Here is a 17068-nt window from a genome sequence, read left to right on the forward strand (position 1 = left end):
TATGTTGGACACTTCCCTCTGCCTGACACGTGTAATGGAGGGTGCCATAAAAAGGTCTTGTTTTTCTCCATCAAAGCGCTCCAGCTCTCATTACAGGCCGGCGTGCTATAGCCCCACGCCCTACGCACACGTTTCAGATCAGCACGCAAAACACAGGCACTCCCCCCCCCCCCCCCCGCCATACTAATGCTAATGCTCCTGACCAGCTTCCCTTGTTTCACTCACTCCTTCACTACCTGCTTTTACTCTCTCTGTCTCTTTCTTTCTTTTTCTCTCTACCTCTCTTTCCCACTCTATCTCTCTCTCTTCTCCCTTCCTTCTCTCTCTCTCTCTCTCTCTTTCTCTCTCCCTCTGTCTCTCTCACACTCTCTCGGTCCGCAGTAGCTTAGGAAGATGGAGGGGGAAATGCACATTTCTTCTTGGACCAAAGTTGACCTCTGTGAAGGGTGGAAACATGACCCCTGACCTCTAACCAGTCCACGTCTCTTGAGAGCGTCCGGGTCAGATGTGCGAATGGACGGCTCTGGCCATACATTAGGAAGTTAGTGGTGCTTGAACGACAACAGAACGACAGAACGGAAGAAACTGGACCGCTTTTAAGTGGAGGAGCAAACAAACAAAACTCCCGAGAAAGTAAGAAAGAAAGAAAGAAAGTGCGGGCGAGTGAGAATTGGCAAGGGCCTCTGAATCTCTCGTATCTGAATCACCCTTCGTAATTACTCTAAAGCTATTGCTGCTGCTGACACAGAGGTGCGTTTGGCCCTATTCAAACCAGCTGGCAAACATAGCTGCCTCTGCCCATGCTCCCGTTTATGAACTTTTTAAATAATGGCCCGTTTTGAAGGTCATAATCACCTTGTGGTTTGGATTAGTCATTGCCTGTGCGGTAATTGACGTTTTGGTGGCGTCACAGGCTGTTAAATCGCTCCTCTCTGTTCTTCTTTGCATCTTCTCAGAGCCCAGGTTAATTGTTGCTTTAGAACAAACGAACAACTGATTTATGCACAGATGAGCACGGACTTAGGGAACCGCTGAACACTTCAGATGAAATGGCCTTATTTTACTTCCGGTTCTGAGGAGCCTTGTTTAGCCTTGTTTGGTCTTGTTTTGTCTGGTTCAGCGCAGGTCGTTGAAGGTCTGAATAAAGTTGGACAGTCTTGGACAGGTAGCGGGAATATGGAGGGGCATTGTTGCGGTCTTCCATTAGCTCCCACACTGTTCCCCATTAGTGGCGCGCAGAGAGCCCCACATGGCCAGTCGCCGACCGGGAGGAAAACGCTGATGCGATGCGTAGCGGCTAACAGTAAGATTGAATCATTACCCATCGATTGGTCTCATCAGTCCGGCGAAATGAGGTTTCTCAGCAAAGCATGCATTACCATAACACATTGTCAAATTGATGGAAGATTAACTGAAGATAAGCCATGATTATACATCCCAACTAAGCGTCTGATGGACCTGTCAAATATCTTCCTCCTCATCATCATGTAATGCTGTTATGGGAAAGAAGTCGAATGTGACAGCGGACACAAACAACGGTGGAGCAAAGCAGCGCTCCAGAGCTTTGAGTAATGGTGTAGATTTCTCTGAGGCTTTGGTCTGTCAATGCGGTTCAACGCTTCCTTTCTCCCTCTTCTCCAGCCTAGTGGAAGCTCCCACATGGGCAAAGACTCGCAGACTTCACTTACAACAGACAGTATCAGCTTTTGGAGTGTTATGGTTAATGTAAATACACAATCTCTCTCATGAGTGGCAGTTATGTGGGTGTGGGTGTGGGTGTAGGGGTGGGGTGTGTGTGTGTGTGTGTGTGTGTGTGTGTGTGTGTGTGTGTGTGTGTGTGTGGAGGGGGGATATTGGAGTCATTCTCAGGTATTGTTGTTTGGAAAACTGTTTGGACTTTCCTTCCCCAACCACCCCCCACAGCTTCTCTCTCTCTCCCACACACACACACACCACGCGGAGGGACTGACCCCTCTAGTGCTCCGTCACACTGACATGTTTAATAAATACCGTCTGCAGGCCGCCGATAGCGTCTCATGGGTCAGTGGGAATGGGGGCGTCGTCGTCGCCGTTCCCCCCCACCCCCTCGGGTGTGTGGAGACTCCCTTGCCGCCATAACAAGCTCTGCCTCATCCACTCAGCCCCCTCCTCATTTGAGTTTGGGCCTTGTGATCGTCTCGCTCAAATAGACACCACATTTCTGTTGTGTGTTGTGTCACATCATCTTTTGTGTGTGTGTTTGTCAGAACATATTTCATGCAGTGGATTTTATTTGCAGTGAAACGGTACAACCCGAGCCATCACAGACTGGGCATAATGTTGGTTTATAAGATCTCTAATGGGTGGCTTTACTCTGTCATTTCCTTGAGAATTTGTTGGCATGGCATGTTTTTGCGGTCAGTTTAAGTTCAGTGAATGTCTGGCTTTCCCTGGAAATGTTAGCATTTTAAATATGTCAAATCCTATGTCTAACCCCATGTCAAATACTGTATTTGCATCTGAGTCCCAAAATGAGTCAAGCCTGACTCAAACACAATGGTCTACCATATCATTCTAGATTAGGAATTAAAATCCTTGTCTATGAGTACTGATGGTCTTTGAGTAGTATCTCAGTATCTGACCTCCAGCCTCCTCCTGTGGTCTTGTCCAGTCTGTTCTAGGGGCCGAGGGCCTGTCGCTGGCCGTCCGCCACATCGTCAGCTCGCTGCTCTGGTACTGCTCCCAGCACAAGTGTGAGGAGCTGCTCCACGAGGTCATCATCTGTGTGGGCTACTTCACCGTCAACCACCCCGACAACCAGGTGAGGCCAGCGCCACACCGCACAGCCCAGCAGCACACAGCCCAGCTCAGCATTTCACCCTTCCGCTACCAGTACACTCATTTACACACACATACATACACACACACACACACACACACACATACACACATATATACATATACCCTGTGATAGTGACTGGTGCTAATTGTGCTGGTTAATGACTCCATTAATGCTGGTAATTGTGTTTTTAAATTGATTTCTTATAACATCAAACCACTCTAGACCTGACTGCTATGTAGTCCCCCCCCCCCCCCCCCCCTGCTCTTGGCAGTGGTCTCTGCTCCTCACTCTTCCCCACCTGTCAGAAGCGTTGTGTAAATACAGATCACCCCCCTCCCCATGGCTCTCATTAGATCTAGCGCCAGTGTGTTCCTTCTCTTCTCCCCCGCTCCCTTTTTTTTCCTCTCGACAAACAAGCGAGACAAAAAGCCACAAAGGATGTGTGTTTAATAATGCAGCGCTGTGCTGCCACCTCCGCGCTCGCTTCCTGACGCGTGACGGCCACTGCCTCTTTCTCTCTCTCTCTCTTCCTCTCTCTCTCTCTCTCTCTCTCTCTCTCTCTCTCTCTCTCTCTCTCTCTCTCTCTCTTTATTCCCCCCTATTTTTCCTTCTATTGGCTTTATCCTTTATCTGCCTTACAGCCTTCTTTTCATTCTTTTTTCTCAGTAATTGTATTCTCTCTCTCTATCTCTCTGTCTCTCTGTCTCGCGCTCTCTTTTCAGTGACCAATGCTATGAGAACAGGTGTAGATGTGCCCAGGTAGCGTAGCAGCCTCAAAGTGAGAGTTGTTGACGTGCCGGGCACGCACCTGACAAGTCACGCATGGCACACACTCACTCTTGGCAAGGCGCACCACCTGCCACAGTTGGCTGAGCTTTGGTTAGGAGGCATCAGTGCCCGGTAGGCAGCAGGAAGAGCTGATGGCGGAGCTGAAAAGCGACCCGCACCCTCTGACAGTTACGTCCTTAGCCGAGGAAAAGGGAGGGAGGGAGGGAGGGAGGCGGGACCGGGGCAGGAACCAGGGGAATTAGACCATCCCCAACAATTTATGGACTGATTACAGATTCTAATTTAAAACATTTTTAAGTCTTAATTAAAAGAACTGCCTGCGATTTTACGACGCTTCAGTCCTCCTCCCCTGCTCCAATCCAATTTAATTATTTTGATGTACGCAATTAGCATTTGTTGGCCATTGTTGGCCTGATTTGCATATTATATTGGATAATTGAATGAAGGCTGATGATTGAATTAGGAGAAGTGACAGATGATCGGGGCTTTGTGGGTGTGCGCACACACACGCACACACACACACACACACACACAGACACACACACACACACACTCACTCACAGACGCACGGAGACGGTCGAGCGAAACGGCCAGGCTGGGAATAGCAGCCACTCCTCTCATATTCATTTCTCCCCCAGCGCACTTCTGCTAATTTGAAAAATGCCACGCCGCACAAGTCTTTAAACTTGTGACTCCCACCCTGGACACAAGCTGTTTTTTTAATGTGTTCATTTGGCAGCGGTTCAGTTCCTATGCTTTAGATAAAATAAAAGAAGACACCAGTTTACCAGTCAGTCTGGAGGAGGACGTACACACACACACGTGGCAGAGGGGATGTTCGTTATAGAAGTTTAGGGTCGTGGGGGGCAGAATGATGCAGAGTCTGCTCAGCCATAAAGGCTCATTAATGCAGTTGCATATGCATTTCTCCATCCACAGTGGTTTCTCATTAACCTTGACTCTTTCTGTTAATTATTTTCGTTGATGTTGCCTCCTTGCTAATTTGTAGCTGCATGAATTATAGGGAATAGATAGGTGATATTTCACCCTGTTGAGGAAAATTGTCATTGACGTTATTCTAGGCAACACAGACTATAGAGGGCATAAGGAGAAATGCATAAAAGCATTTAAAAAAATTAAATGTTTATTAAAAAACATAAAAATGTAATATGTATTTGTAAAATAACATTCAAGGCTGGTCTGTACTATGATAAATGATCAGGAATGCTGTCTACTTTGTACAGACTTGTAAGATTCCATTTGTCCTGCTATTCACTGAAATATTAGAGAAATGAATGAATGTTCAGTATGCCATAATGATAATTAGATATGTTGTAATGATAATTACAGACAAGTGGTTCAGTATTTAGGGACAAAAAAAATATTCCCGACTACAGAAGATAAAAGCCAAAAGAAAAAAACAAAGGAAATGTAAATTGTGCAGTGTGTTGCGTAGTGACTTCCTCTGAATGGTGGTCCTGGAATGCATCCACGTCAGGGACTCACGGATTGCGCAGGATGAATGCTTGGAGTCCGGAGCAGTGGGGATTATTAGGAGCCGCTTTGGCCTTTCTCAGGCTAATGTAAGCACTGACAGGGCCCACAAAGGCAGCCGACCCTCCCCCCTCATCTCCCCTCCCGACTCACACACACACACACACATCTCTACAGTCATCCTAGTCGGCTGATGCAGAGCTCGAGTCTTGACACACCGGCCCTCTGTTTACATGTGCGGTGTGCGAGAAATCAGGCGAGCTGGTGTGTGTGTCTGTGCGTGTGCTGGGGGGGGGGGGGGGGTGTGTGAGCTGGCCTGGTGTGTAACCACTGCCTCCAGGGGGCTGACTGGTGGGGATGCATAAATAATTCACTCCTATGGCCAAAAGAGAATAAAAGAAAAGAAAAGAAAGGAACACAGGGAAGAAGAGGAGGGGAAGGCCATAGCCAGAATGACATATGCACCGTCACGCAGGCTGTGAAGTGTGTTTGTACTCCTGGGATGGGGACCAACATTCAGCACTCTCCCCAGGATAAACTGTCGCTACATTTTTATATACACATACATGCACATTTGCTATATATATATATACAGTATGTGAGCGGGCATGCACTTGGAACTGCCGAGTGTTGGGCCTTGTTGCCTGGAGCACATGTCTGCGTTGTCTCCCTAGTGACACATGTCGATCCATCCAGCCAGCCGCTGTGGGTCCCAAAGCTGCTGTGGGCAAACACAGACCAGGCAGGCAGCCATAGCTCCGGGGAAGTCCGCATGACATATTAATCCAGGAGGTGGCTTTCACACACTTGGTAGAAGAATAACCATCTAAAGCAGTAAAGCACATGGCACTGAGGGTGCTGTGGGTACATTAAGAGTGTTTTTTTCTCTCCTCCTTATCGTGCTCAAGGGGCCACACATGCACTCAATATCCACATGATATCACGGCTCTCGTTACAATATAATTTTCTGTTTACCCTCTGCATATCTGCTGATGTTGATAGATGGTACTTTTTTTTGAGGACTTCAAGACATGTTGTTGAGCAGACCTGCGAAAGCCCAGACGGAACCAATCCTTCACACTCATCAGTCTTATCTCATATAGCCCTCCTCTCTTTCTTTCTCTCTCTTTCTCTCTCTCTCTCTCTCTTTCCCTCTCCCCCTCTCCCCTCACCCTCCCACGCGCACCATCAGGGCGTCTCCCTTCGACTGTAAGACCTAGCCCACAGCCTCTCTTGTAATCCCTGTTAAACTGATGTTGAAACGATCCCTTCAACAGTTCATTTCTGGGCCAGATAACCAAGCACTCTCTCTCTCCCCTCTCTCTCTCTCTCTCTCTCTCTCTCTCTCTCTCTCTCTCTTCTTGTGCACTTGGAAGGCATAAGACTGCCAGGGCAGACCATTGGGAGCCAGCACAGGGGAATGTGTATTCTATAGTAAACAGGGTGTGTGGGATGGGGTGGGTGTGTTTGGGGACAGTGAAGGTTGATGATTTACAAACGTGCCCAAGGGGATTAGTTCAGCTTTGTTGAGGCTAAAAAGTAGATAAAAAAGAGGTATTTTGGTTTGGTTTGAATGGCTTTGTTTGTTGTTTATTTATATTTATATATTCTTGTCTCTTTATGGAGCGTCATCCTTTGGGCTTGAGCATGATGCAGGTCGTCTCGACTCTCCGAGGAGGATTGCTTCAAGATTATCTCCCAGTCGCATCAGCGATGACGTTAGGCAGGCAGTGATAAATCTCTCGATGCCTGTGGCATTGCTCATACATTTCGAGTGGTTTATGGCACTCCAATGAGCTCTATGCTTTTTTACACAGAGGAAAAAACACACACACACACTCACAGAAGGGCAAAAAATAGGGGAAAAAATAGTACGATGCCGAAATTTCCCGCTCTCTTCCCACAGATGTTTACTCCTCTGTCTTGGATTGTCGTCAGGTTGTCTGAAACTCTGGGGATTTATGGAGCATTCAGGGCCCCCTTGCACATCTCCAGAACCTGTTTGTGGGTGGCAGAGGTTGTTAAGATAAGTCCTTTCAGCAGTAACTTCCTCTCCCGAGTGCTCTTTCAACATCCTCTGATGTGGTTTGGCCCTTCACTCTTATCAGCAGGCCAGCAGTTCCCTTCTGCTTTACGGTAACTCTGCTGTTTGGAGTCGCCTGCCAGAGGATCTGGTTTGTGTTTTTTTTTTTTTTTTTTTTTTTTGGTGAAGGAGATCTTGTCGGGGATGGTGTGGCAGGTTTGGAGCCACAGATTTGTGGCTCTGGTCGATGGCTGACGTATCCGTAGCCGAGTTGACCGCGGTGGAGGGGTGTCTAGACACCACTTACACCTGGGTCACCAGCCGCTCCAGCAGATATATTACAGAAGACGTCTCGCTCACACGGGCTCTCTGCCTGCAAAGGGAGAATCCTGAGAATCCTCATACCGCCTTGGTCATTTAGACGCCTGGACCCGTTCCTTTAGCCTTATGTCATTCTGACACTCAAGAATCCCACCGTCTTAATACCGCTGGATCGCTTAATGAAATTCCAAACTCTAACCAAGGGTCAGACTTTGGGGTCCTTTGCTCTTCTTCCATCATTTCTCTTAGTCAGTGTTTGTGTTTCGGAGCGTTAACTTTACACACCCTTTGTCTTTGCTAAGGTTATGTAATAAGAGCGCCATAAAAGCGGTCCGCTCGTTTTGAGCTCTCCGGCTCTCTGTACTTAAAGGAAACACGAGGGCAGCGTCTCCGTCTCCAGACCTCTTTCCCCCCCCCTTCTCCTCCCCTCCTCTCTATTTTACGGGCACGTCTGTAGGAGCGGAGGCTCTCTCACAAGTTCAAACGCCATGCCGTTGCTTTTATGATGTCAAGGGCTGAATAGATAGTCCTGCGGATGGTGAGAGACTTGGCCGCGGCCTAATCCCAGTCTGGCATGGGTGCTGGGCCGCAGGGGTCATTACTCTTAGTCCGAGCCGAGGTCTGGACAGTCTTCAGGCCAGAGACTTTGGTTTTGATGTAACCTCTGGTCTCTCCCTCCCCACCCCCCACGCCCCCAGCATGCCCGTGCCAGAGCGCCTTGTTTTATGTCTGCCTGCAGCGGACACTTGAGGGTGGACAATTTGTTTGGGCGTCTTGAAGATGGAACGTTGCACGGTGGAGGATTATGAGATGGCCTTGGTGATTTGTGGGCAGAGTGTCTGCGGAAAGGCAGGACCCGTCCACACCTACACACACATGCACACACACAGACTTACATGCACACACACACACACATACAGTACACACACACACACACACTCAGACAGACACACACACACGTTTACCAAAAGCATGTACAGATTTTTGTGAATACATATGGACGGTATATTGCTTTTTGAAGGACCGAAGACTTTTTGAGCTAATCAGAAGCTGTTTAGCCCCGTGCTCTGGTGTGGTGTGGGAGATAAACGTGTTGTGTTGAAGGCCATTATCATTCGTATGGCTCTGTGGGTCTCCCTCACTCCTCGCTCTGCTGCCTCCTTGCCTTGCTGTGCGGGAGGGTTGTGGAGATTAGGTCCGCACTCGGTGAGATATTGTCAGCTGAGCTCCCAAATCCTGCTGTGTCTTCCCCCTCCTAGCTGACACTGCCCAGCTCCATCTCAAAAAACAACCAGATCTTTTACAGTCTTTCTGTCGGTATTTACCTCCTCTTTCTCTCTCTCTCTCTCTCTTTCTCTCTCTCTCTCTCTCGCTTTCTCTTTTTCTCTCCCATTCTCTGACTCCTCTGAAACCGTGACTTTGTTTTTTTCCTTTCTTTCTTTTTTAAATCCATATCCTCTGCATGAGGACACTCATTAATCGTGCCGCGTTGCAAAGCCTTTTGGGTAGCAATGTTTGGCTTGCCTCTTAAGAGAAAGGAAAGGGGGGAAAAAAACACACAGATCCAGCTTTTTTATTTCATTCTTTTTTTCTCTCTGCTCCAACTCTGCCTTGGCAGTCAGCTGCTCTTTAGCTTTTTTGGAGCTGCCCTTTGAACGGCTCCTCGGTGGCCCCGGTCGAGCAGCGTTTCTTTGAAACGGCCGCTAACGTGGACCGACGTCATTGCGGCATCAGGCCTTTGAACGCTGCTGTAGAACCCGTCTCTGAAGGCGCTCACCTTGAAATGATAAAAGAAGAGTGAGTTATCGGTTTGTTTATCGCGCCCCCTAAACCCGTCCCACCACCCCCCCTAAAGTGCATCATTAAAGGCAGAGGGCTTTGGGAAAGAGTATTGTTAAAGGGTGTCTCTCTGGTTTTGCTAAGTCTTGTTAAACCCCTTTTGGGTAATTTATGTCACCGTGATCTGGGTGCTTCACCCCACCCCTCTGGCTTGCATTTTGGTGTGTGTGTGTGTGTGTGTGTGTGTGTGTGTGTGTGTGTGAGATAGGTCAGGGGTACCTGTAAAGCTGTGGGTTTTTTTTTTTTTGGAAACCCACGATTTACCGAAACAACCTCCCATTCTCACACACACACACACACACACACACACACACACACACACTCATACACCACACCACACTTTCCTAGGCTCCAGGGAGAAGTCCCAAGTGCTAATGCCATGCTTCCCCCGGCCCCCAGACAGCCTGTGGACCCCCCGCCCAGTGTGGCCATGCCCTGTTTAATCAGAGTGGCCTGGGAGTGATTTGGCTTTAATATTGGTGGGCCGGATGTGATGGTGTGATTGACGGGCCGTGTGTGGTATGGGCCCTGGTGAGAACTCCATTAACAGTATTGCTTCATTTCTTAAAGTGGCAGAGGCCTTCTGGTGCTCCCATCCAAACGACCTCCCACCCTTATACCACCACCCCCCACACACGCATAGACACACACATACACACACACACTCTCACACACACGTACACCAACTGTCCTGCTCTAGCCCTCTGCACTAAGCCTGACCCTCTTAAACCCAACCTCACACGCACAGGCACACACTCTCACACACACACACACACACACACACACACTTGAGAGGACATAGTGCAACAGCAAAACCTGAGTTGAATATTTCAGTGTCACAATAATAGACAACGCCTTCATCTGGTGGAGCCAGCATCCGAGTCAACACATCTCGCTTCACAACCATCTGATGTCCTGTCACTCACATTTGACCGCAATCGACTCCGATCAGCAAACACTCTGCGTCTTCACAGGAATCTGCCATCCTATGAGTCACGTTCTGCATACCTGTAGCACGCAAAAGCCGAGCCCAGAAAGAGTGTGCGGTTAAGAGGGGGGGGGAGGGGAACCCCGTACGACACATCCTCTCTTGTGTTTTTATGGTGCGTAATTGTGTGGTGGGAGGCTGTGCCCTCTATTTCTCCTCTTAATGGCTGTTTGTGTGTTGTTTTAGTGGCAGATTTATGCATGGGAGGGGCACAAGGGGGAGGGCTGGGGTTCAGATTTACGACAGACCACAGTGTGGCCCTGCAGTGGCTGACTGACTGAGAGTGTGTGTGTGTGTGTGTGTGTGTGTGTGTGTGTGTGTTCACTCCCTCCTCTCCAGGTTATGGTGCAGTCTGGAAGGCAGCCCAGCGTCTTGCAGAAACTGTGTCAGCTGCCGTTCCAGTACTTCAGCCACCCGCGCCTCATCAAAGTGCTCTTCCCCTCGCTCATCTGCGCCTGCTACAACAACCAGCAGAACAAGGTCATCCTGCAGCAGGAGATGAGCTGTGTGCTGCTCGCCACCTTTGTACAGGTGAGACACACACAATAACAAATACACACACTCACACTGGATCAGTACTAACATCCATCTGTGCCTGCTGTGACAACAAGTTGTGTGCTGCTTCGAACCTTCCCACAGTTGAGGACACACACACACACACAAACAAACACACACACACGCTCACAGGAACAATAGCAATGTTTTTTATGTACAGTCTGGGAAAGTGTAGGTGAAGCCACTAAAGCAGGGGTCGATGTGTGCGCTGCTTGTTACTGTTATTCAGGTGAGATGTGTATAAACACATAGACAAACACAGACACACACCCAGACACACACCCATACACAGTACACACATTTATCTGCATCTGCAGAAACCAGGAGAAACCAGATCATTGCATAGTCAGGCATGAGCTTGGTGCTGCTACCTACCTTCACACACCTAAGGCCACACACACTCTTTTAACAGAAGTAGACCTTTTAGGCAAGCTATAAATCTGTCACAGGCAATGTACAAGAAATGTGTGTAGATGTGGAGAATATAAATAGCCGCGACCCAAGCATAGCAGACATGACGGCCATAGATTTACACTGTACCCGCTTTCAGCCGTGCTTTACAGTTTATCTGCCCTTGGGCTAGAGAACGCTACACACACAAACAGGATGTCATAGTATTACAGCACAGTCCACTGGACCTCTGTGGAATGCTCTGCGCTGTACAGTGGTGTCTGTGTATATGTGTGTATATATAGTTCTCTCTGTCTCTCTCCCTCTCATATATATACAGTATATGAGGAAAGAGAGGTGTATTATTGATTCATTTACTTGGGGTTCAGAATTGGTTAAATATATACCTAAAGTTTTTTTCTAGCATTTCAAGCTTTTTTTATTTTCCACAAAATTTTAATTCATATGCCTCTCTATGCGCACCCACAAAAAGCACCATAATATTTCTATTATACACAGACAATAGCACACAGAGGATACACACACACACACACACACACAGCAGAGAGTCTTTGGCCATATCTCAGGTCTGCACACCTGTGCCACAGTAGTTTGTCACCCTCTTTTTCTTTTTCCAGCTCACTTTTGGTCTCTTGCTTCTTTCTTTCACTTTTTCTCACTTTTCCATCTCTTCTCTTTCTGTCCGTCTCTTTTTCTCAATCTCTCCGTCACTTTACTTCTTTGTCTTTCTGCTTTCTATCCCTTTTTTTTGTAATGGCCAAAGTCATCTCCCGCTCCTCCCCCCAACTTCGCCCCCAAGATGGATGGCTTCCTGTGGGGATGCGAGTGGATTTACCTGCCACTGCTGGGCTCTCCCCGTAAACACTTGTCCTCCTTCATCTTCACCCTGTCAGGGGCCTCGGCGCGACGCTCGGGCCTCCCCGCTACCTGCCGTATTTATTTAGAGATTAGCCCTTACGCGCGGAGGGACAGGCGATTGTCGCTCCCTTCAAACAATGCGAAGACGTATGGTGTCCTGCCCCCTGCCGCCATTTGTCCAAACGCTCCACCAGTGGAGAACAAAAGCAGCCGCCAGCCATATTTATTAACATCAGCTCTCTTTTTCTGCCTTTTTTGTCTAAACGTAAGGAGATAACCTCAGCGACAGAGAGGGAGGGAGAGGGGGAAGCGAGGGAATGTTTTGATCTTTCGGATAAACTTATGAATGATGCCTGTAGTCATCCCGACACCTATCGTGGATAGTAGCACACGCTGTCCCACCCGTCCACTATAGAATGAAACACTACTACTCTTGAATATTTCAAAACACATCACCTGTTAGGTAACATGGCGATGGCGCTTTGGAGGTGTTTTCTGTGTTTAGGCAAACTCGTCTTTGACGACAGGCAGAGAGCAGAAATGCATAATTAAGAAATTGGCTTAAGCAGGTTTGTTTAGGTGTGCATAGTTAAGGAGGTTAAATTTACCTCAGAGGCTCTTTATGGTCGACAGCAACACGGCTGGTAAAGTTTCTGAACGTGTCTCTGTGTTCTCAAAATGTCCTCAGAGCCACCCAGATTCTCTCTTACTCTTCTGTTTCTCAAACACCACAAATGTCTTCAATGTACCCTATTTAAGTTGCATGTTTCCCGAAGAGGCCATTAATAAGTTTTAATAGTCTTGATAGTCCTAAAAAAACAAAAAACAGGAAAATATATATACACAAACAGTCCATACACACACACACACATATGAATGCATTTTATTTACCATCCTTGTAAATGTAAAAAATGTGTGTTGTGTTATCTGTCTGGATTGTTTTTCTCACAGAAGAGACGCGGAGCTGAATTACCCAGAGCGGTGGAATTTCTGATTTCTGATTCCGATTTCTCTTTTCTCCCAACAGGACTGTGCTGCTGCTGAAAACAGCACTGACAACAGGACATTACAACAAGGTGAGCAGAAAAATGAATCTCCTTCCCTACCTATTTTACCCTAGCAGTGTGCATCCATCCTCATTTACACAGCAGATTCAGAGTCTCCTGTATAGGCCAACACGGTCAGAAGGAAAAAGACAGAAATTCATCAAGTAGTTTTCACGTCCTTCACGTGAATTTATTTTCAGATGTTTTATTCTTGACTTAAAAATATTCGGTGCAGTCTCATGGTCGCAAATCCAATGGCCCCTTCCTTTAAAGTTAAATTAATATCCTTTTTTATTTTTCTGTCTCTCCTCCCCTTTCCTCCCTCTCTTCTCTCACATCCCATTTTACACACTCTTCCTCCCTCTCTCTCTCTCTGTTTCACTCCATCCAGAAAAATCTTCCTCTTCACCACTGGATTATTGTGAGCTCTCCAACCGTTTCCCTCGAGACCTGTGGGACTCTGCTCTACAGTTTTTCCTGAAGAAACAGGAGGACTGATTCACTTTAGCATACATACACTCTCTTTCTCTTTCTCACACACACATTCACACATACACACACACATGCATACACACACTCACTCACTCACTCACACACATACATGCAGTTAGGTGCAGTTGCACCAATAGTATTTTGCTCACTATTACACACAAGCTCCAGCGTAGTAAATACTAGCATGGTAATAATACCAAGAGCTGGCCTTTGGTCACACCTCTCAGTCCACACACTTTCTCTCTCTCTCTCTCTCTCTCTCCGAACGTCTTCACAGTCCGCTTGGCCAGACCACAGACACATTCTGCCACAGGTCACAGGAGAACGCACAGGAGAATGTAGCACAGAAGATCAAACAATTGGCAGCAGTTGAAGGTGTAATAGTTTTGCTTAATCCGTTTTCTCCTCTTTTTGATACATTTATTTGATGTGATGTTTAGGTAATGAAAATGAACCCTTAATTGCTTTTCAATTTGTCCTTTAAATTAATATATGTTGTAATGTTTTGTTTTTGATATCATTGTTTCTCATACCTGTAAGCCTTGTCTACAGAATGTAGTCAATGCAGTTTATCTCTGCTCTTGTGTACTGTATGGACCACTTTTCTGGTCCCTTTTCTTTGTCCCTGTATTTCAGAGCACTAAAAGAAAGTATAATTTATTGAATTATTTACGTATCTGTCACATTCTATAATTTATTTATTACGGTGAATTAAATTGTTTTCCTCACCAAAAATGGTTTTGTCTTTCTTTTAGTCTAGCTGTAGAACTAAACGATAAGATGTGCTATCCAGACAGCTGTTGTTGTGCATTGAACATTGAGTTAAAAAAAAACATTGGAAGGTTTGATATAAACAAGCACGTGTTAAATCCAGAAAATGTATTTCCACGCTGGGCCTGTGCTGACCATTTTGAATTCACAATAACAAATGGACTTCATCTGTGTTTTAACTCCAATTAGATCTCATTACAGTATGATCAGTTAAGAAGTATTTTCCCTGAAGTTCTTTCAAACTTTTAAACTTCTGCAGAGTTATTACAAAAACATTTACTTTCCGTGTGTGTGTGTGTAAAATGGTCCTTTTTTGTCTTGGCTGAAGCTGCTCGATTTAAATCAGGTGTGTGTGTATATACAGATATAATTCCTATAGCCTATGTATTATAATTTCCATTCATTGGCTCCATCTTTGAGGTTGTGAGCAGTTTAGAATTTTTAGTTGAGAAAATGTGCAGAGTGGGCAAGAGTGAAAACGCGGCTGGCCTTGGAAAGAATGTAGCAGTTCTGTTGAGGCCCGAGGTCGGAGCGAGACTAGCACACTGATCCTCTCTCCGCACTCACCTGACGAACTCGCTCGCACCCCAGCCTGTGAGTTGCTGCGTTTTTACCAGCCGGTCAGCAAAAGCTGGAGCCGGTCGAGGTGGGACACCTTCCTGTAGGCGTTCGCTATCACGCTCCATCTGGGATGCTTGCTGGCAGACGAGTTTAGGTATTTTCTGCCCATCAGGATTATTATGTACACCCTATTTTAATAACGTTACAGAAGCTGCAACCACTCCAGACTGTCGAAAAAAGGTGGGCAATTCTGACCAGCCTCGATCCTGTCACTGTTTTGCGCAGACCTCACAGCGGTATTACAATTGCCTTATACAATTACAATATCATGCTCTGCTTTGTGAAAACATAAACGGTGAACTGTCGGCATTTCAAACCTGCTTTGAATGGACTGCTCAATTGTTTTCTTTCTGGCGGCGGCAGACTCCTCTTCACCTTTCTTGCCCGACAGTGGTGTTACCAGTTACCAAAATCAGCTCACCCACCCAGTCCAGCTACTTCAAGGCTGATCATTTTGAATAAGTCTGTGACATTTTACTCACAATGCTTAGAGTGAAGGCGAGTAGCATCTCGCATAGGCCTATGGCTCATCCTTATGTGCAGTGACAGAAACTGGTGACGTTAGCGCAGGAAATAGGTTCCCTCCAGATCTCATCTATTTGTTATTTTTCTAGAGAAATTATGAAGTGCCTCTCCACAGAGAAATACAACATCTATTTTCATTTGGCCCCTTGGGCAGAATCTTCGGGAATAAATGGGGGGATCAGCCCTGTTTGCTTTACTTTGGCTAAATGATGGAGATAGAAACATCTGAGTCTTTAGGTTACACTGGCATTTCAAGTATTCTGCAAAAATAATTTTTAAAAAAAACACAGTTTTGTATAGTTTAGTCTATATTGATATAAAGTAGGCTATACTGATATTAGCATTCCTGGTCTTTCCACAAATTCCATTTTGTCTTCCTTTATTTTCTTTTTTCGTTCCCTAATTAATTTATAGCCTACGTGTTAATGGTAAGAAGCTGTTGATTATTTACGTTTTCCTGAAGACGCAGTAGACCTAAGCTATAGGTTATCAAATAAACATGAATTGTAGAATTGTGTTTACTCCTATAGGCCAACACTTTACTGTGTTTAACCTACTGTGCCCCAGCTCATCTGACGCGTTGCTATTTATGATAGGCTGCACGTCCACATGAATATGAACGAGAACTTCGTTTATCCACAGGTATAATACGATATTTTTGGTTTACAGGGAATTACATTTTTTATTATTTAAAACAAGCTGAAATGCTCTTCGTTATGACGTTCAAACGGATGGATCAGTAGACTTACGTACATCCATTCAAATGATTTGGGGAAAGTCATGGGCTAATTGCATAGATTACGAATCAGGTCTTTCAGTGATCTGCTTTTTCTCCATCAAATGAGCTATCACATTAGGCTACTAATAAAGTGTAAGCAAGCAACAATTAACATCTGTTGAGCGAATTGAAACTTTCATTTAATACTCACGTCACCAGACCTGGACCTATGTTACTTTAGTCTATAATCTATAATCCCGATTTCCTTGAGTAAGGCACCAAATCAAAGCCATCGTGCGCCTTTTGCGCGCAAATCTGACACAAACTCAAAAATCGTGTGTCAAAAATGAGTGTGTCCATGACGTTTACGTTTTTTTATTCTGTTGTCAATGTCAGAGTATCTTATTAACAGTATTATCGGTGAACTTTTCGTTGTTGTTCTAGCTGCATTCATGACAGTCATTCCCATTTTTATTGAGAAATGTAGGCGATGCAGTTTTTTCCTACCTTGCATCTTACTTCTGGATACAGTTAATTATCAATCATCTAAATCCACTCATCCATTTAACATATAGTCAGAAACATTTAAATGAATATCTAGCCATTGATAAGTGTGTAGATTTTCATTCAACGACATTGTAGGCCTATCTTATCGTATTGCTATCTTAAATTATCTGACTTGTTTCCGGCCACATTCCCGACATAACTCAATTAGTCGCCAATCAACATCTGTTAGGCCTACTGTGAGTTGAGGTGATTTTTCACAATTTGCTTCTCAATATAAAACAGATTTTAA

The 17068-nt window shown here is 45.9% G+C and overlaps 1 protein-coding gene across 4 annotated transcripts in view; it reads left to right on the forward strand.

Moving 5' to 3' along the window:
• Positions 1-14361, forward strand: part of scaper (S-phase cyclin A-associated protein in the ER) — a 104244-nt gene extending 89883 nt beyond the window's left edge. For 3 of the 4 annotated variants that reach the window (XM_076262501.1, XM_076262506.1, XM_076262508.1), the window contains exons 28-31: positions 2651-2800; positions 10615-10806; positions 13127-13175; positions 13537-14361. In XM_076262501.1, coding sequence (XP_076118616.1) covers positions 2651-2800; positions 10615-10806; positions 13127-13175; positions 13537-13643 — 498 coding nt within the window. In that variant the 3' untranslated portion in view covers positions 13644-14361. Of the gene's footprint in view, positions 55-2650; positions 2801-10614; positions 10807-13126; positions 13176-13536 lie in introns of those variants that run through there. The other variant, XR_012981675.1, reaches the window with a different exon arrangement.
• Positions 14362-17068: the final 2707 nt, after the last annotated feature.

This window comes from Alosa pseudoharengus, unplaced genomic scaffold (assembly GCF_046254945.1).
Source record: "Alosa pseudoharengus isolate Yale_2024_CS ecotype anadromous, Long Island Sound unplaced genomic scaffold, YU_APseudo_1.1 YU_APseudo_1.1_scf_10, whole genome shotgun sequence".
Taxonomy (NCBI): Eukaryota; Metazoa; Chordata; class Actinopteri; order Clupeiformes; family Clupeidae; genus Alosa; species Alosa pseudoharengus.